We start from the raw sequence: 21,027 nt of genomic DNA, 5'->3' as shown, positions 1-21,027 counted from the left end.
GGCTGACATATACCATATTTTTCGCTCTATAAGATGCACTTTCCCCTCCTAAAAAGTAAGGGGAAATGTGTGTGCGTCTTATGGAGCGAATGCAGGCTCCATGGTTTCAGCAAAAGCAACACGAAGCTTCCATTTTTTTTAAAAAAAAATGATATTTATTATTATTTCATAAACAATAAAACAATAAAGACAAGTTCCAACAAATTCAAAAAGCAAAACAGAACAAAGATACACGATAGAAAAAACAGTTGATAGAAAGAAATGAAATACAAAAATAAAGAATAAGAGCAAAGAAAACCAAAAATCAAAACTGAAAAATAGATTAATATTTTCAAATCTTATATTTTCTTCACTAGTTTCTCGACCTCCTCACACCTCCCATTTTGTATTCCAGTTCAAGTGTTTAATTCAGCAAATCCTCACCCTTTAACTTTCAACCTTACTCCATATGTTAACCTATTGTTATAAATATCCATTTTCACGAAGCTTCCAGAGTGCTCCGGGAGCGCTCCTGCTGTGCTCCGGCGGCTTCGCGTTGCTTTCGCTGAAGCCAGGAGAGCAAGAGGGATCGGTGCGCACTGATCCCTCTTGCTCTCCTGGCTTTGCTTTGCTGGAGAGGCGCTGCGTAGCTTTCCCTCTCTGCACAGCTCCCCTTCAGCGAAGCAGGAGGAGAAATGGAAGGGGCTCCACTTCTCCTGTCGCTTAGCTGAAGGGGTGCTGCGCAGAGAGGGAGAGGTGTTTTTTTCTTGTTCTCTCCCTCTAAAACTAGGTGCGTCTTATGGTCGGGTGCGTCCTATAGAGCAAAAAATACGGTACAGTGGTGCCCCACAAGACGAATGCCTCGCAAGACGGAAAACTCGCTAGACGAAAGAGTTTTCCGTTTTGGAGGTGCTTCGCAAAACGAATTTCCTATGGGCTTGCTTCACAAGACGACAATGTCTTGTGAGTTCCTGCTGGGTTTTTTCCCCTCCCCCCTTTTTCTAAGCCGCTAAGACGCTTATCAGCTGATCCGATCAGCAGATAAGCCGCTAAAAGCCTCTAAAAGTCTCTAATAGCGCTAATAGCACTAATCCGCTAATCCTTCAATGGGCTTGCTACGCAAGACGAAAAAACCACTAGACGAAGAGAATCACAGAACGGATTCTTTTCGTCTTGCGAGGCACCACTGTATATTATTTGGAAATTGTAAATTTTGGACGACCTTCTGCTACCAATAGTAACACATCTATCACATTCATTAGCCATGTGTTGCTGCTGTATTTGAGCAGATATGTCTGTATTGCAACGCAGGGGTTTGTTTTTGTCACTCTCTTCTGACACGGCTGCTTCCCACAGAACAGCATCCTGACCGGCGTCTACCCGGGAACACCTTCCGGCTGGCTGGCAATCTTTGCGACAACCCTGGGCTCCAGCTTATTCCACGTTGACGTCTCCATGGGGCTGATCTTCAGGATCCAGAGGCATCTGCCGCGCAGGTGAGTGCCCACCGCATCTCCTTCCCTCCCAAGTCTCCCCGAACGTCTCCATCCCAGGCCTGCGCTCCCTCATCTCCTGGGATATCAAAACAAGAGAGACGGGTGATGTCTGAAGAAACAGATCCTCTGGAGCAAGGACTTTTGCCTGTGCAACAGAATAATAATAATAATAATAATAATAATAATAATAATAATAATAATTTATTATTTATACCCTGTCCATATGGGTTTCCCCAGCCACCCTGGGTGGTTTCCAACCGAATATTAAAAACAATACAGCGTCAGACATTATAAAGCTTCCCTAAACAGGGCTGCCTTCAGTTGTCTTTTAAAAGTAAAATAGTTTTTTATTGCCTTGACATCTGGTGGGAGGGCGTTCCGCAGGGCGGGCACCACCACCGAGAAGGCCCTCTGCCTGGTTCCCTGTAACCTCACTTCTCGCAGGGAGGGAACCGCCAGAAGGCTCTCGGAGCTGGACCTCTGCATATGGGCTGAATGATGGGGGTGGAGACACTCCTTCAGGTATACAGGACCGAGGTATTCAGAACTCCCTCTCATAGGCTAAACAAGCTATAGCTTAGGGCCCCACTCTCTTGGGGGCCCCCAAAAATTTTAAAGGAAAAAACACACAGCTGGATGTACATTTCCAAAATATAAGATAAGAAACCAATAAAATAAAAGCTACATACAGCGACAGTGTTTTGTGTTGTGTAGGCTCCTATGATGTAAGTCATGGGCCCCGCCTGCTAGCCAGCTCCCTAAAATATCACTGCTTTGCTCATTTCTATATACCTTGGTTCTCAAACTTAATCCGTTCCGGAAGTCTGTTCCAAAGCCAAAGCGTTCCAAAACCAAGCTTAATAATTATTTCACTATTAATATACAGTGGACGTTCGGGTTGCGAACGTTATCTGTCTGGGAGGCACGTTTGCAACCAACCAGAGGCCAGGGATGATGGGAATCGTAGTCCCAAAACAGCTGGAGGGTGAAGTTTGGCTACCACTGCAAACCAGTTCAAGGCTGAAGAAGGCTTAGAATCAGCCCCCTTAGAAAGCAGCCGCCATGGTAAGATGCCCTTGAAGAAACAACGTGGGGCTGGATCTACACTGATCTGTAAAAACGCTATTAAAGGCTGTACCAAAAAAAAGTTACCTAGCTCTCAATGCAATTTCCCATTGCCGACGGATGGCTGCTCTGTATCGCCCTCTGGTGTCTCATTGTTATAGTGTATTTTTAACGTTTTAACCGGCCAGTGTAGATTTGTCCTTGGGCTGCAGGAGTGAAGGAGCCAGAGGGGCGAGTTTAAAGCATTAGAATCCTTTGCCAACCTGCTGCCCTCCAACTAGTGGCGGATTGTGTGCTCTTACATTTCGGCGGCGCCCTGCGCAACTATAAAATTTGGCACACACCCCCCGCCTCTTGTGCTGCATTCTGCACCATTCTTTGGGTGCCCCCTGTAGCACGGCACCCAGTGCAGTCACAGCAAACCCTAAAACCGCCTCTGCTCCAGCTGTTTGGGGCCACACATCACAGCCTTCACGGCCTAGGACCCTCGTACCTACCGGACCGCCTCTCCCAGTCTGCCCCACGGAGGACCTTAAGGTCCATAAATAGTAACACCCTGGAGGTCCCGGGCCCAAAGGAAGTCAGATTAGCCTCAACCAGAGCCAGGGCCTTTTCAGCACTGGCTCCGGCCGGCTGGAACGCTCTGTCTCATGAGACCAGGGCCCTGCAGGATCTGACTTCTTTCCGCAGGGCCTGTAAGACAGAGTTGTTCCGCCTGGCCTTTGGCTTGGAATCCACTTGATCCCCTTCCCCTCTTTCCTTTTTCCTTTCTCCTTCTGTGATGGAACTCCTACTTGGGGACTTTTTTCTGGCCCACGTAGGACCAGTCTGGATAGTTGGCCTTGGTGGAGATTTGACGTTTTCATTCCCCAAAAGCTTTTGATTTGAGTTTCTACTGAAATGAGGCTGCATTTTAATCTTGTTTTTAAGTTGTATTTTAATCGATTGTTTTTATACCTGGTGTTAGCCGCCCCGAGCCCGGTCTTGGCTGGGGAGGGCAGGGTATAAATAAATTATTATTATTTTTATTATTTTTATTATTTATTATTATTATTTCCATGGTTGGATGGTGCTGGAGCTGGTGGGAATTGTAGTTTCGCGTGCCTAGAAGAGGAGGAGGACCCCCAGGAGGAAGGGGGTGCCACAGAGTCACCCAGGAGGAGTACATCCCTGGGGCTGGCACCCCCCCCATTATTAACCCTCTCTTCCCCCCAGCTGTAATTACTGCCTGAGTCCCCGGAGCAAACACCTCCTGGGAGTCGTCCTTTTCTCCACGGGTGCCTGGATTTCGGGGATCCTGCTCTGCCGACAGACCCTCAAGCTTCTCCTCTCCTACCACGGCTGGATGTTCGAGCCCCACGGAAAGACCAGCCGCAGCACCAAGATCTGGGCGGTGAGCGGCCATCTCGGGGGGCTGGGGGGGGGGTCGGAGAATTATTCCGTTGCACTATTCCAAGGGCTCCTCCCTCGCTTTTTGTTCCTCATGCACTTTAAATGGCAGAATTAGGATTTTTGTCCGAGCCGCACTTTTACTGTTTGCATGTAGATTTTTGGCGCGGCACCCTCGTTTTCTTTGTAAGCTTGTGGGAAGGCAGCATATTGAAATACCTTATTGTCACTTGTACAACTTGTATAGGGACGCGGGTGGCGCTGTGGGTTAAGCCACAGAGCCTAGGACTTGCCGATCAGAAGGTTGGCGGTTCGAATCCCCGCGACGGGGTGAGTTCCCATTGCTCGGTCCCTGCTCCTGCCAACCTAGCAGTTCGAAACGACATCAAACTGCAAGTAGATAAATAGGTACCGCTCCAGCGGGAAGGTAAACGGCATTTCCGTGCACTGCTCTGGTTCTCCGGAAGCGGCTTAGTCATGCTGGCCACATGACCCAGAAGCTGTATGCCGGCTCCCTCGGCCAGTAAAGTGAAATGAGCGCCACAACCCCAGAGTCGGCCACAACTGGTCTTAATGGTCAGGGGTCCCTTTACCTTTACCTTACAACTTGTATACAGTAAGATTACACGTATAAGGTAAAGGTAAAAAGGTAAAGGACCCCTGGATGGTTGAGTCCAGTCAAAGGTTGCGGAGCTCATCTGGCTTTCAGGCCGAGGGGGCCGGCGTTTGTCCACAGACGGCTTTCCAGGTCATGTGGCCAGCATGACTAAACTGCTTCTGGCACAATGGGACTCCGTGACGGAAAGCAGAGCGCATGGAAATGCCATTTACCTTCCTGCCGGAGCGGTACCTATTTATCTACTTGCGCTGGCGTGCTTTCGAACTGCTAGTTGGCAGGAGCTGGGACTGAGAAATGGGAGCTCACCCCGTCACGGGGATTCGAACCACCGACCTTCTGATCGGCAAGCCCAAGAGGCTCAGTGGTTTAGACCTCAGCGCCACCCGACTGCTCCTAAAATGACCAAGTAAATTGTCCTCTGTGGGAATGCGGAGCGTTGTGGCCCGCAGGGCTGACCGGTCAAAACTGCCTCCCCTTCTCTTGGCAGGCCATGGTGAAGGTGATGTCCGGGTGCAACCCCATGCTCTACAGCTTCCAGACCTCCCTGCCCAAGCTGCCCGTGCCCTGCGTGAAGGACACCATCGAGAGGGTAAGAGGAGCGGGCAAAGCACTGGGCACTCAATGCCTGGGCGGGGAATGGCCGCAGGGAAGAGGGACCGGGGGTCCGTTCCTCCGAGTCAAGACAGCTTGGGAGAGAGAGATCTTGCTTCAGCCCTGAGGCAGCTCAGACTGGCATCCTTGCTTTGCAGCCAGGCTCTGATCTGAGCCGACCACCAGCACATCTGGCCCAGAATTGCCTGCGCTGACTGGCAGAAGCTCTCGTGGAGTTGGAGGCAGGGTTCCCTCCCTGCCATACCTGGTGGTGCTGAGTACTGCATGCAGGACCTTCTGCACGCAAGGCAGATAATAATAATAATAATAATAATAATAATAATAATAATAATAATAATAATAATAATAATTTATTATTTGTACCCCGCCCACCTGGCTGAGTTTCCCCAGCCACTCTGGGCGGCTCCCAATCAAGTGTTAAAAAGAATACAGCATTAAATATTAAAAACTTCCCTAAACAGGGCTGCTTTCAGATGTCTTTTAAAGATAATTTAGCGGCTTATTTCCTTCACATCTGAAGGATGTTCCACAGGGCGGGCGCCAGTACTGAGAAGGCCCTCTGCCTGGTTCCCTGTAACTTGGCTTCTCACAGTGAGGGAACCGCCAGAAGGCCCTCGGAGCTGGACCTCAGTGTCTGGGCTGAACGATGGGGGTGGAGACACTCCTTCAGGTATACCGGACCGAGGCCGTTTAGGGCTTTCAAGGTCAGCAGCAACACTTTGAATTGTGCTCGGAAGCGTCCTGGGAGGCAATGAAGGTCTTTCAGGACCGGTGTTATGTGGTCTTGGCGGCCGCTCCCAGTCACCAGTCTAGCTGCCGCATTCTGGATTAATTGCAGTTTCCGGGTCACCTTCAAAGGTAGCCCCACGTAGAGCGCATGGCAGGAGTCCAAGCGGGAGATAACTAGAGCATGCACCACTCTGGAGAGACAGATATTCTTCTACTGAGCATGTCCTTCCACCATACGAACCACACCATTGGTTCATGCAGCCCAGTGCAGTCTGCACAGACTGGCAGCATCCCTCCGGGATCCCAGGCAGGGAGCCTTTCCCAGCCCTGTTTTTTATTTGGTTGCTTGTTACACCTGTTCCATTTCCCTCGAGGTGGCCTGCATTGTTCTCCTCCTCCCCATTCCCTCCTCACAACAACCCTCTGAGGTAGGCCAGGCTGAGAGACAGCGACTTGGCCTTCAAGGTCACACCCAGGGAGCCTTGTGGCTGAATGAGGATTCGAACCCTGGTCTCTGCCGGACCATATTTTGACACTCTAACTGTCATGCCACACTGGAAGTCATAGATTCATTGTATTGGAAGGGACCCCGAGGGTCATCTAGCCCAACCCCCTGCTTGCTTGGTGTGAGACTCGAATCCACAACCCTGAGATTAAGAGTCTCATGCTCTCCCCAGTGACCTATCCTCTTAGGAATGGAACCGGGGGCCTTCTGCACGCAGAGCAGATACCAAGACCCTTTCCAAGCTCGGATCCTGCGTCTCCTCTGTCTTGGGGCAAGGCGGGGGGGGGGTCCCAAGGGCGCAGGATTCCGTCCAATCCTCCCTTGCTTTCCTTCTCCTGCAGTACCTGGAATCTGTCCGCCCCCTGCTGGACGCAGACAAGTATGACGACATGGAGGCCTTAGCCTTGGACTTCCAGCTGAACGTTGCCCCTCGCCTCCAGAAATACCTCATCCTCAAGTCCTGGTGGGCCACCAACTACGTGAGTCTGCTTGCCCTGCCATGGCACACCCTCCGACCCATGTCAATGGGGGTGAGGCGCTTGAGCATCCCCCAGGGTGTGTCCACATGCATCCCTTCTGCCAGACCTCAGAGTGGCTCCTGCCTCCTCTTCTCCATCCTGGGCATCTACCCTCAATTCGTACCCGGCGTCCCACCCCTTCTGTGGCTCCCTGGGCAAAAGCCTCCCATAAGAGCCTGCTGGGTCAAGCCACTGGATGCCTGTAGGAAGCTGGAAAGCAGAACACGAGTGCAAGGGCTGTCTTCCCTTCCCATACCCGGCTGGTATGGCTGCCTCCGACTGTGGAGGGCAGAGCTTTGGCATCCTGACGAGGAGCTGTCGAAAGCCCTCTCCTCCTCCATGAATGTATACAACCCTCTTTCAAAGCCGTCGCTTCTTCCCATGGGAGTGAGTTCCATACTTTAGCTTATCCATATATGGACCTTATCACAGCAGGGACTTGGAAGCAAAGCGCCCTCTCTGGGCTCAGAGAGAGATCATATGGGGAAGGTGCTGGAAAATTGCCAGAACCTAGAGAAGTCTATCAGTTGCAGGACTTTGCAAGCAACTGAACTTAGGACTTGGCTGCCGACCTCATCACGGCAAGAACTTTGATGTTAAAGAGCCCTCTCTGGGCTCAGAGAGAGAAGATCACTTGTAACCTCTGTAAATAGTGGGTGTAGCAGTGCATATTGGTGTTGGTCTAGTAAAGACAACTCTGCCAAACCACTGTTCTCTGTGGTGAGCTTAACCGCTTGACTTGAGCTTCCGCAGCACATACGCCCAACACCACCCCAACATTTGTCTAATCCTCTTTCATAGCCACTTGGGTTGGTGGCCATCACCGCCTCCTGTGGCAGTGAGTTCCATAGTTTAACTGCATGAAGAAGGACTTTTTTATCCGTCCTGAATCTTCCAACGCTCAGCTCCACTCAATGTCCACAACTTATAGTTTTATGAGAAATTGGGGGGGGGGAGCTTTTCCCCATCCACTTTCTCTTTTTTATTATTTATAAATCATTTTTATTGATTTTCTAATAAAAACACCCAATTAACATATCCAGTCATAATACTCCAATTAAAATTAAAAACTAAAATTAAAAAATAACCAAATTACAGTCCAAATTATAATTATTAATTTTTCGGAGCTCCCCACGGTCTGGATCTCTGAAGCATATCTCCACATCTCAGTCCTGCCTCTCCTTGTTGTTTCCCTATTTTCCACATCTTGATTTTGACGCTTTATTTCCCCATCCACTTTCTCAATGGCGTGCCTAATTTTTTTTATAAACTTCTATCATGCCCCAATCACCATCCTTTTCTCCAGACTGAAGTCCCGGGGGCAGAAGGGACCTTGGCAAGGGAGAAGAGGATTCCTTTAAAAGAGGAATGGACAAATTCATGGAGGACCAAAAGGCTTGTCAGAATCATAGAATCATAGAGTTGGAAGAGACCCCAAGGGCCATCGAGTCCAACCCCCTGCCAAGCAGGAAACACCATCCGAGCACTCCTGACATATGGTTGTCAAGCCTCTGCTTAAAGACCTCCAAAGTAGGAGACTCCACCACACTCCTTGGCAGCAAATTCCACTGTCCAACAGCTCTTACTGTCAGGAAGTTCTTCCTAATGTTGAGGTGGAATCTTCTTTCTTGTAGTTTGGATCCATTGCTCCGTGTCCGCTTCTCTGGAGCAGCAGAAAACAACCTTTCTCCCTCCTCTATGTGACATCCTTTTATATATTTGAACATGGCTATCACATCACCCCTTAACCTCCTCTTCTCCAGGCTAAACATGCCCAGCTCCCTTAGCCGTTCCTCATAAGGCATCATTTCCAGGCCTTTGACCATTTTGGATGGCTCTGTTCTAGCTTCCGGGATAATGCTTTTGGATGGAAACCACGGGAGGGGAGAATTGTGCTCAGATCCTGCCTGTGGCTTTCCCCATATGGCCCCTTTGAGAAGAGGATGCTGGCTTGATCCTGCCGGCTCTTTCTGTGTTCCTATGTATTGCTGCTCCCTTCCTCTGCCCACCTGGCTGGGCTGTGACAGGTGTTGTACTTCCGGCAGGTGAGCGACTGGTGGGAGGAGTACATCTACCTCCGAGGAAGAAGCCCCATCATGGTGAACAGCAACTACTACGTCATGGTGAGTGGGGCGGGGCATGTCTTGTGGGGGGGAGTCTTCCTGGTGGTGGGGCAGCTCTCCGTCCCACCGGCTGGAATCTGGCCACCAAGCAGGCAGAGTGCAGGAGGGCTCCAGCCCCACCCCACCCCACTCCTTGCCCCTACTATGGGCAGATGTCCCAGTAAGGTAAAGGTAAAGGGACCCCTGACAGTTAAGTCCAGTTGTGGCCGACTCTGGGGTTGCGGTGCTCATCTCACTTTATTGGCCAAGGGAGCCGGCTTGAAGCTTCCAGGTCATGTGGCCAGCAGGACTAAGCCACTTCTGGCGAACCAGAGCAGAGCATGGAAACGCCGTTTACCTTCCCGCTGGAACGGTACCTATTTATCTACTTGCACTTTGACGTGCTTTTGAACCTCCGACCCCACCCTCTTTCCTTGGCTAGGATTTCCTGTATGTGACGCCCACCCACAACCAGGCGGCCCGAGCAGCCAATGCCGTGCACTCCATCATGCTGTACCGACGACGCCTGGATCACGAGGACCTTCCACCTGTGAGTCAGGGCCAGGGAAGGGGGTTGGAGGTTGGGATGGGGGGCTCCCGAAAGAAGGATCCGGGAATTTTTGTTGTTTAGTCATTTAGTTGTGTCCGACTCTTCGTGACCCCATGGACCAGAGCACGCCAGGTACTCCTGTCTTCCACTGCCTCCCGCAGTTTGGTCAAACTCATGCTAGTAGCTTCGAGAACACTGTCCAACCATCTCGTCCTCTGCTGTCCCCTTCTTGTTCCCTCCATCTTTCCCAACATCAGGGTCTTTTCCAGGGAGTCTTCTCTTCTCACGAGGTGGCCAAAGTCTTGGAGCCTCAGCTTCAGGATCTGTCCTTCCAGTGAGCACTCAGGGCTGATTTCCTTCAGAATGGAGAGGTCGGATCTTCTTGCAGTCCATGGGACTCTCCAGAGTCTCCTCCAGCACCAGAATTCAAAAGCATCCATTCTTCGACCGTCAGCCTTCTTTATGGTCCAGCTCTCACTTCCATACATCATTTTCCGGGAATTTAGGTCCCCCTATTTTTGCAAATCCAATGTGCTCCTCCATTTTCAAAACCTTGAAACCCGAAAGGTATTTGCTGGTGAATGTCAGCGTGGCATCAGATCTAACACACTGTTCCGCTGAGAGTCCGTCAAGGCTGCGAACAGCGGGACTGTTGTGGCATCTGATACTCTAACCCATGGGTAGGCAAACTAAGGCCCGGGTGCTGGATCCGGCCCAATGGCCTTCTAAATCTGGCCCGCGGATGGTCCAGGAATCAGCGTGTTTTTACATGAGTAGAATGTGTGCTTTTATTTAAAATGCATCTCTGGAATTCGTTCATTTCCCCCCCGAAATATAGTCCGGCCCCCCACAAGGTCTGAGGGACAGTGGACCGGCCCCCTGCTGAAAAAGTTTGCTGACCCCTGCTCCAACCACTCCACTCCCTCTGCCTGCCTGCAAGACATGCCCCTGATTCACAGGCTCTCTGGACAGAAGACAGGCCAACTCTTGCCACGCTGGAGGGTCCTGCCTGAGGATCCCAAGAGAAGTTAAAATAATTTTTATGCCACGTCATGACATTTCTCAAGGTGGAAGTTCTCCTTGTATATTTATGCCTCCCCTTCTTTCCTCAAAGTTGCTCAAGGTGGGTTTCATAGTTCTCCCCATTTTATACCACAACAACCCTTTGAGGCAGGCGATGCTGAGAGCCCACGGCCAACCGATGAGTTTCATGGCCAAGGGGGGGATTTGGACCCTGGTCCCTCCCAGGTCCTAGCCTGTAGTTTTTAATATATTTTTTAAAGATGTGATGCTAACTTTTGGCTTATGTTGTTACCCTTAGCAATCTCGCCAGCAGCCGGACCGAAAACTGGTTAACCCCATAAGCAGCTAACGCTCATTCTCCCTGCCCCCAGGTGATGGCGCTGGGCTTGGTCCCCATGTGCTCCTACCAGATGGAGAGGATGTTCAACACGACCCGCATCCCTGGAGAAGAGGCAGGTGGGTGGCATTTAGGCTGGCACGAAGCAGGTGGCACGGCGGAGTGGGGGCAGGGGCCACCTGCCAGCTCACCGGTGTGATGCACTGAAATTCCTCAGGTGCGGTACAGAAAAGCAGCCTTGTGGACCTTTCTACCTGGCCCTCAGGACTCTCTGTGGGAGTGCCAGCTTGGTCCCGCAACTGTGGGTGCCTGGAGAAGTGGGTGACCAACCTTACTATATGCTTGTGAAACATGGGCCACTTATAAATGCCATCTCCAGCTCCTTGAAAGATTCCAGCAACGGTGTCTCCGAAATTTTTACACATCACTTGGGAAGACAGGCGAACTAATATCAGTGTACTGGAAGAAGCAAAGATCACCAGTGTTGAAGCGATGATTCTTCAACATCAACTTTGCTGGACTGGTCATGTTCTGCGGATGCCTGATGGTCGTCTTCCAAAGCAACTAGTCTATTCCGAACTTAAAAATGGAAAGCGTAATGCTGGTGGTCAACAAAAGAGGTTCAAAGACTCCCTCAAGGCAAATCTTTTAAAAATGTAGTATGAACACCAATGATTGGGAAACACTGGCCTGTGAGGGCTCCAGTTGGAGAACAGCCTTGACCAAAGGTGTCAGGGGCTTTGAAGACACTTGAACTCAGGATGCAAGGGAGAAACGTGCTAAGAGGAAGGCATGCTTGGCAAATCCACACCGGAATCAACTCCCACCCGGGAACCAACGTCCCCACTGTGGAAGGACGTGTGCATCCAGAATTGGCCTCCACAGTCACTTATGGACTCACTGTTAAAACCGTGTTTATGGAAGACAATCTTACCATATTTTTCACTCCATAAGACGCACCTGACCATAAGATGCACTTAGATTTTAGAAGAGGAAAGGGGGAAAACCCCTTTTTTTGAGGATCAGCTCAAAGTTGTTGAGCTTACTTTGCAAAGGGGAAAAATCCTGTTTTTATGGGGTTCAGCTCACAGTTCTGCAGCTTCTTTAGGCAGGAAAAGGGAGCCGTTTCTACAGTTTCCAGACAGATAATCTAATCAGCCAGTCCCATGGGGAAACAAACGGCCTCCGTCTGCAGAACATTCAACAATGGAGGCCTGGGCAAGGGGGCGGAAAGGGAGCCAGCGACCGACCACACATTCGACCCATAAGACGCACAGACATTCCCCCTTACTTTTTAGGAGGAAAAAAGTGCGTCTTGTGGAGCGAAAAACACGGTGCTCGGCTATGAGGGACCACCAAAGAAGAAGATGAAGACGAAGAAGAAGACCACTGTACTTTAAATTGTAAAACAGAAAATTTAATTAAAAAATGATATGCGACGAAGGCCTGCTTTCATCCTGGCTCTCTCTTGCCCCTAGACTACCTCCTGCACCTGTCGGACAGCAGGCACCTGGCCGTCTTCCACAAAGGCCGCTTCTACAAGCTGTGGCTCTACCAGGCGGGGAAGCTGCTCTCCCCCCGCGACCTGGAGATGCAGTTCCAGCGCATCCTGGACGACCCTTCGCCCCCCCAGCCCAACGAGGTGCGGCTGGCCGCTCTCACTGCTGGGGAACGGTAAGCGCTGTGGCCGGAGGAGGGGGGCAGGGGGGACTCTCCCGCCCAGTTCAGCAGGTGAGGCCCCTCCCCCAATAGAATTTTATTTCCCCCCCCAGATGGAGGAGCCTCCTTTGGGATGACTTGGCTGCTCTCCTCTTCCTTTTAGGGCTTATAATGTGTTTTTCAATTTTAATGTATTTTTCCAATTTAATGCACCGTATCTTTCGCTCTATAAGACGCACCAGACCACAAGACGCACCTAGTTTTTGGAGGAGGAAAACAAGGGAAAAAATATTCTGAATCTCAGAAGCCAGAACAGCAAGAGGGATCACTGCACAGTGAAAGCAGCAATCCCTCTTGCTGTTCTGGCTTCTGGGATAGCTGCGCAGCCTGCCTTCGCTCCATAAGACGCACACACATTTCCCCTTACTTTTTAGGAGGGGAAAAGTGAGCAAAACATACGGTATTTTTAATCTTTTGTTGGAAGCCGCCCAGAGTGGCTGGGGAAGCCCAGCCAGATGGGCAGGGTATAAATAATTATGATTATGATTATGATTATTTATTATATTCCAGGGGTCCGTGGGCCGAAGCCCGGAAGAAATACTTTGGCCGAGGGAAGAACAAGGCCTCCTTGGACTGCATCGAGCGAGCCGCCTTCTTTCTGACCCTGGACGAGGATGAGCAAGGCTTCTCCCCAGACCACGAGGACAGCCTGGACCTTTACTCCAAGAGCCTCCTGCACGGGAGATGCTACGACAGGTAAGGGGTCTCTGTCTACTCACCTGCCCAGCTGGAAGTCCCTTCCGAGCGCCACCGCTGTGGTCCTCACTAGGGCTGGGCAGAATCTGATTTTCAACATCAAGATGTATCTTTTCATTACTATTATTGTTTTCTCTAAATTTTACACACAAAGTCATACCTCGAGTTACAGACGTTTCAGGCTGCGTTTTTTTGGGTTACTGACCCGCCGAAACCCGGAAGTACCGGAACAGGTTACTTCCAGATTTCGGTGGTCGCGCATGCGCAGAAGTGCTAAATCGCACTTTGTGCATGCGCAGAAGCGCCAAATTGCAACCCACACATGCGTATATGCAGTGCTGCGGGTTGCGAACGTGCCTCCCACACGGATCACGTTCACAACCCAAGAGTCCACTGTGTGTAGCAAAACAGTTTACATAATACAGCACGAACGAAAGAAAAAGAACAGTACATCAGTAACAACTGCAGACACACTAACAACAAAGCTTCTAACTCCACACACACTTTTGACCTTACTGTGCTTTCTACATATTCTTCAGCAATGTCTAAGCAACACAATGACCATATACCGTATTTTTTGCATCATAACACTCACTTTTTTCCTCCTAGAAAGTAAGGGGAAATGTCTGTGCGTGTTATGGAGCGAATGCCTGCGGGTGGTGGTGGGGATCTGCTGCAGTCATGAGCAGAGGATCCATGGTTCCCCTTCCTTCCCTCCTCCGTGGTTACAAAGCATGGATCCACATGGATCCTCAGGATTTTTGCATTGGGCTACTCCAAACTCACTGTCAGATCACATGTCTGTGGCCACAGCATGAACCACAAAAATCATATATCCACTATTTCGTTTAGAATATTTTTTTTCTTGTTTTCCTCCTCTAAAAACTATGTGCGTGTTATGGTCTGGTGCGTGTTATAGAGCGAAAAATACGGGTACATACACAATAGACAATCTTTATAGAATTCCTTCAAACCATAACAAGTACAAAATGAAATCTTTAGTCTCAAAGTCTCTGAAAATCTTTAAATGAAGCGAGGTACCAGACTGTGTAGGATGAAAGACAAGCTGTGAAGCTTTGTGTATTCAGCAAATATGATGTTCAATGCGGAACAGTGATTCCGGATATTGACTACTGTTTTGTAGTCAATATCAGTGATATTTTAGGGAGCAGGCTAGCAGGTGGGGCCCATGACTTACATCATAGGAGCCTACACAACACAGAACACTGTTGCTGGATGTAGGTTTTATTTTATTGGTTTTTTATCTTATATTTTGGAAATGTACATCCAGTTTTTTTCTCCTTTAAATTTTTGGGGGGCTCCCAAGAAAGCGGGGCCCTAAGCTATAGCTTGTTTAGCTTATACGTAAATCTGGCACTGCTAGGAACGGGCCTGCATTCTTAAGCAACCTCTGGCCACTGGCTGCAGAGAGATTCTGACTTTTTTTGCCAGCCAGCTCTTGAGATTTGCAGCCGTAGGCAGGGGAAACTGGAAACGCTGCTTGTGTTTTCTCAGTCATTTAAGCCACGGCCAGTTCTGGTGATTCTCTGCCTGCAGGTGGCAGGAAGGGAGTCTGGGCAGATTTAGCAAGGGCGAAGCATAGACTGCCCCCAGATTTTCCAATACCACACTTGATTCACGATAAATTGCCAGCTCTTTTTAAAACAACAACTATTATCATGATTTTCTCCAAATATCAGTTTAAAACAATATTGTGCATATGCCTAGTCCTCACTCCTGATCCATGATTACTTGCTCTTGAATTCCTTTGGGGTAGGGATGTGCAGGCGTGGCTTGGCTCGCTTCCACGAGCCGCCTGGGGCAGCCGTTGGGCACCTGGTGTGACGCTTCTACTCCCAGTTGATTGCCCAGAGCCCATAAATACCCTTCCCCTGACGAGCAGGGAAGAAAAGAGCTCTTTGGGCAGCCCAGCACACACACCTGCCCACCTGCTGCTCTGAGGGATCTCACCTGTTCCAGGTGCCAACTGCTCAGGGGAGCGGCAGGTGCTCCCACAACTGGCTGCTGTGTTTATCTATCTTCCTGGGCTTCCTCTATGTTCCTAAGGCTATTGCACCTCTGCTTTCTTATAGTGCAGGGGTCAGCAACCTTTTTCGGCAGGGGGCCGGTCCACTGTCCCTCAGACCTTGTGGGGGGCTGGACTATATTTTGAGGGGGGAAAGAATGAATTCCTATGCCCCACAAATAACCCAGAGATGCATTTTAAATAAAAGGACACATTCTACTCATCTAAAAACACACGGATTCCCAGACCGTCCGGGGGCTGGGTTTAGAAGGCGATTTGGCCAGATCCGGAGGGATATTTTAATTATTTGCATCATGTATTTACACCTATTATCATTTCATGTTATAGCAAGTTTCTAGAGACTAGATTATGAGTCTTTGTAAATTGTGTTTCTAAAGGAACTTTTGTTATTGTCAAATGCATTATTAAGTTTGTTATGAATAAAACAATCATGTTAAGTTAGAGCTTAATAATTATTTCACTATTAATAGACTTCTTCTTAATTGTATTTCAGTGCAACAATCACTTTGTTAAAATACATGTTTCGTTATGGGCAAATGGCTTGAGATACCTATGAGGTCCATCAATGACCATAGAGCATACATTCAACACAGAAAAAAACAGCTACAATTTGTTGTTGATGAAGGACAGCTGGCGATATCAAGGGCCCCATTGCCTTCAGCGGCTGAGAGTCTCATCCAATCTCAATCTGGCCCTGCTTGTGGCTGCCTGGCTTGCCCCGGCCTCCGCCTGTTCTAACTCAAGTCGTTGTTCTCTCTGCAGGTGGTTTGACAAGTCCTTCACGCTGGTGGTCTATCGCAACGGCAAGCTGGGTGCCAACGCTGAACACTCGTGGGCCGACGCGCCCATCATGGGGCACCTCTGGGAGGTGAGAGGCAGGCAGGGAGGAGTCCCTCCTTTTTTACTCCCCCATGCGAACAACTGTGAGAGAGGGTTGCTGCGTTGCAGCGGGTTGGGCTGGATGATCCTTGGGTGCCCCCTCCAACTGTGCAGTTCTGTGATTCTATAGTAGGCACCCCCAAACTCGGCTCTCCAGGTGTTTTATAATAATAATAAATTTTATTTATTTTCCCCCCCTCCCTGGCCAGAGCCAGGCTCAGGGTGGCTAACACCAATAAAATCACAGTAAAAACATAATAGGGGGAAAGGGGGGGGAGAGAAAAAAACACCCCAATTTTAAATACAGGTTAAAATGCAATTTAAAATGCAGCCTCAATCAAGACCATAAGGGGAGGGAAACATAAGGGACTATGTTTTGGGACTACAACTCCCATCATCCCTAGCTAACAGGGCCAGTGGCCAGGGATGATAGGAATTGTAGTCCCAAAACATCTGGAGGACCAAGTTTGGGGGTGCCTGTTCTATAGGAACTTCTCTACCCCCCCCCCCGCCCAGCTCTCATCCTTTCTGCCTTCCTCCCCAGTTCATGCTGGCCACAGATGAGTTCCAGCTGGGATACTGCAGCAGCGGACATTGCCATGGGGTGCCCAACACAGACCTCCCCATGCCACAGCGCTTGACGTGGGACATTTCTGAGGAGGTAGGCTTTGCACTGTTGCAGGAATTTATGTATAGGTTGGGGGGGGGGTTGCCCCTCCAGCAGATATCATGCACATGCAGCCCACCACCAAAATCAGCACAATCACTTTTGTGACTTTTGTGATTTGTCCCCACAAAGCACTTCATCACAGTTTCTTCCTATCTATTCAAAGGGCCTTTGCTGCACGATACCAAATGTAAGAATTCAGTGATAAATATATCTATGTAGTGGCTCACTGGGAAAACTTCAGAAATTCATATAGACACGTGAGCTCAGCTCCTCAGCAGCCCCTCTGCCTGAGTGATAATCCCTGGCATCCTGATACCTGAGTGCCAGACAGGTAGCCATTCCAGAAAGAACCAACCCAGATGAAGACAAAAGGGTGGGATTAACTTGGCTGGGAAACAGGGAAATGTAAATGTCTCTTTTGTTACACTTGATGGGTGTTTGGTGGAGGGCAAGGAGAACCATGGGGCAGGGTCCAGGATGCTCAGATTACGGCCACCAGACCTCCCCTTTCATGATTAACCATGATGTATTAGTGATGTCGTTTGGGGGCTGTAACATGGGGATTAAAGGTAAAGGGTAAAGGGACCCCTGACCATAAGGTCCAGTTGTGACCGACTCTGGGGTTGTGGTGCTCATCTCACTTTATTGGCCAAGGGAGCCGGCGTACAGCTTCCAGGTCATGTGGCCAGCATAACTAAACCACTTCTGGCTAACCAGAGCAGCGCACGGAAATGCCGTTTACCTTCCCGCCGGAGTGGTACCTATTTATCTACTTGCACTTTGACGAGCTTTGGAACTGCTAGGTGGGCAGGAGCAGGGACCGAGCAACAGGAGCTCACCCCGTCTTGGGGATTTGAACCGCCAACCTTCTGATCGGCAAGTCCTAGGCTCTGTGGTTTAACCCACAGCACCACCCGCGTCCCTTAACATGGGGATTAGCAGCTAATAAAAGTTTGGGCTCTCTTTTGTTTGGGGCTTCCGTCTTGTTCCACCTGGTGGCAGCTGGGAGTCCTGTCGCGACAGTCTTCAATAAAGACCAAGTCTACTGACTGCTGTTTTGCTCTGGTGTTCCTGGCTGGTGTCCTTGTTTTTTGTCCAAGGGAGCCCTCAGATTTCTCCGTTAACAGCACCCCCATTTTTTGCCTCGACGGAGTGCCAGACGCCGTGCGCAACATCTGCAGGGCCACACGGCCCATGCTGCTCTCTGGCTCCCGACCGAGAGGTGTTGCGCCCCCTCCTCACCCTCAAGAGCGTGGGTCAGGGTAGGGAGCTTCCCTCCAAGCTCTCACCCCCCCGGCTTATCCTTGCAGTGCAGCCAGGCCATTGAGCTTTCGTACCGCGTGGCCAGGACCCTGGCAGACGACGTGGATTTCCACTCCTTCCGCTTCATGGAGTTTGGCAAAGGTCGCATCAAGAAGTGCCGGACCAGTCCAGACAGCTTCATCCAGATTGCCTTGCAGCTGGCGCATTTCCGGGTAAGCGCCCCCCTCATCCCCCCTCCCCAATGAATGGCGGTGGGTGGGATCGGGGGCAAAGGCGTGCAGGATGCAGCACTCACCTTTGCACAACTGGCCGCGTGCAAAAGCAGAGGTTTCTTCACGGCTGCGGCGCACAAACCAGGGTGGATAAAAATGAATAATTTTTTTAAAAAAATTAAATTGGATTTTTAAAAAATTTAATCGGATTTTTAAAATTAAATGCTTTTGGAGGAAAAACCTTTCTAAAGATTTTCTATTGAAGTTATATGATAGTCCAAAGGCTCTTCATCAGGAAGTAAGGATTTGTTTTAAGTTTTTCATGTGGGCTAAAACTCAGTCTAAGTTGTTGTTTTTAATTGTTTAACCACATCAGTTAACAAACATGGATACATACGCTATAATGTTATTGCTTTAGTAAAATAAATTGTTTAAATTGTTATTAAGGAAATGATTGTTTTTCTCCTTCCAATAAAGTACAGCAGAAAAGTTGTCCAAATATAAACAGTTAACTTATTAAACCTCACAATACTTCCATAATTATCAGTCTATGTATTTCTAACAGTATATCCAAATCAGTAATTTCTGATATAACTGTAAAAACTACTCTGAAAATTTATTATTCCAAAAGTGAAACCTTTATCTGGTTGTAAATATTATGATTATACCAGCAAGAATGAGTCTTTCTGCAAGTCTTGCTGACTAATGATTTAAATCATGATTTAAATTGTGATTTAAATTGATTTGATTTAAATCAAATCCACCCTGGCACAAACCTCTCTCTATCCTCCCTGCATCATGGATTATTCAGCCATGACACCTGGACTGCATGGGGTCAGACTAGATGGCCATTGGAGATCCCACCAAAGTCCACCAGTTTTGTTTGTTAAGCTAAATAGCTTTGATCTGGAAGAAATGTGCAACTGATTGCTACCGCGTTGAATCTTATTGTTGTTCTCCCTTAAGTGGGCTGTGCAAACTGCTATTCTGAATAATGCTTTTGATAGAGTCGTGTGAGGGATGAGTTTATGGAACGGAGGGGGACAGTATTCCCCCCCCCAAAAAATGGGGGCGGGACCACTAGCTGGGCGCCGTTTCCTGAAGTGTCAGGGTGCACAAAGCCTTGAGAAGGGGCTTAGGAGAAGATGGGGGTCTGGATGTGTTCCTTGCAAAGTTGGGGTCATGGGGGCCAGTGCCGGATTTACGTATAAGCTAAACAAGCTATAGCTTAGGGCTCCTCTCTCTTGGCCCCCCAAAAAAAATTAAAGGAAAAAACCCCTGGATGTACATTTCCAAAATATAAGATAAAAAACATATAAAATAAAACCTACATACAGCAACAGTGTTTGTGTGTTGTGTGAGCTCCTATGATGTAAGTCATGGGCCTCGCCTGCTAGCCTGCTCCCTAAAAGATAGCTGTCAACTTTTCCCTTATCTTGTGAGGAATCCTATTCAGAATGAGGGAATTTCCCTTACAAAAAGGGAAATGTTGAGAGCTATGCCCTCAAATATCACTGGTTTGCTCCTTTCTATATAGAGGGTGCCTGCATTCTGCATGGACTGGTTGCACGGAGACATGTGCAAATGGCTTGAGATACCTATTGGGTCCATATATTACCACATAGCATATATTCAACACAAAAAGCAGCGACCATTTGCTGTTGACCTTCAGTAGCTGAGGGCCTCGTCAAACCGAAATCCAGCCCTGATGGGGGCAGTCAGGTTTGGCTTCCTCTCCTGACCCCCAGCCCACGTCCTCACTGGCTCTTCTCCCTTTTCCAGGACAAGGGGCGCTTCTGCCTCACCTACGAGGCCTCCATGACGCGGCTCTTCAGGGAAGGGAGGACGGAGACGGTCCGATCCTGCACCAGCGAGTCCACAGCCTTCGTGCGCAGCATGTCCAACGCAAAGTGCAGTGTGAGTTTCATCGTTGCGAGGGTCTCCCTGTGCCCCCTTGGCCCTCATCCTGACCCCTTCCCTCCTGCCTGTCAGAAGCCCCTTTGCGCTTTCTCTCCCTCCCTCCCACTCTCTCTGTTATATATTTTTATGCAGTGGTACCTTGGTTCCCAAACTTGATCCGTTTCGGATGTCCGTTCCAAAAGCAAAGCGATCCAAAATCAAGGCAACACTATCAATTTATTGTTGTTATTATTATTATTACTATTATTGTGGGATATTTACAATGCAGTCAAACCAAGAGTCATGTTTGCTAGATAGGTGCCAGGAGAATACAGTCTGCCTAAAAGCATCCTAGATTATTTAAACTAAAAGGCTAAAATTAGCCTATCAAAACTTCCCTTTTAAGCTGCAAAGGGATGCACTGCCGAACTCACAGAGGTGAGGAAGGAAAGATAATGTCTAATAAGCATCTCCTCTACACACATGCCTACAAACAATACCGTATTTTTCGCCCTATAGGACGCACTTTTTCCCCTCCAAAAATGAAGGGGAAATGTGTGTGCGTCCTATGGGGCGAATGCAGGCTTTCGCTGAAGCCTGGAGAGCGAGAGGGGTTGGTGCGCACCGACCCCTCTCGCTCTCCAGGCTTCAGGAGAGCCCCACCGCCAGCCCCACAAGCTCGGGGGACAGCGGGGAGGCGCAGCGCACCTTTCCCGCT

The 21,027-nt window shown here is 49.2% G+C and overlaps 1 protein-coding gene across 4 annotated transcripts in view; it reads left to right on the top strand.

The window, feature by feature from the left end:
- Positions 1-21,027, top strand: part of CPT1B (carnitine palmitoyltransferase 1B) — a 41,893-nt gene that overhangs the window by 12,697 nt on the left and 8,169 nt on the right. For all 4 annotated transcript variants that reach the window (XM_082238841.1, XM_082238840.1, XM_082238839.1 and 1 more), the window contains 13 exons: positions 1,336-1,475; positions 3,756-3,933; positions 5,036-5,137; positions 6,736-6,873; positions 8,958-9,035; positions 9,457-9,564; positions 10,959-11,043; positions 12,403-12,598; positions 13,154-13,339; positions 16,149-16,254; positions 16,810-16,926; positions 18,246-18,410; positions 20,193-20,327. In XM_082238841.1, the coding sequence (XP_082094967.1) occupies positions 1,336-1,475; positions 3,756-3,933; positions 5,036-5,137; positions 6,736-6,873; positions 8,958-9,035; positions 9,457-9,564; positions 10,959-11,043; positions 12,403-12,598; positions 13,154-13,339; positions 16,149-16,254; positions 16,810-16,926; positions 18,246-18,410; positions 20,193-20,327 (1,734 nt within the window). The remainder of the gene's footprint in view (positions 1-1,335; positions 1,476-3,755; positions 3,934-5,035; positions 5,138-6,735; positions 6,874-8,957; positions 9,036-9,456; positions 9,565-10,958; positions 11,044-12,402; positions 12,599-13,153; positions 13,340-16,148; positions 16,255-16,809; positions 16,927-18,245; positions 18,411-20,192; positions 20,328-21,027) is intronic.

The sequence above is a fragment of the Podarcis vaucheri genome (assembly GCF_965113315.1).
Source record: "Podarcis vaucheri genome assembly, chromosome: 10".
In the NCBI taxonomy this organism is placed as follows: Eukaryota; Metazoa; Chordata; class Lepidosauria; order Squamata; family Lacertidae; genus Podarcis; species Podarcis vaucheri.
Note: the sequence above shows the minus strand (reverse complement) of the source record. Positions and strands in the feature narration are given on the sequence as shown.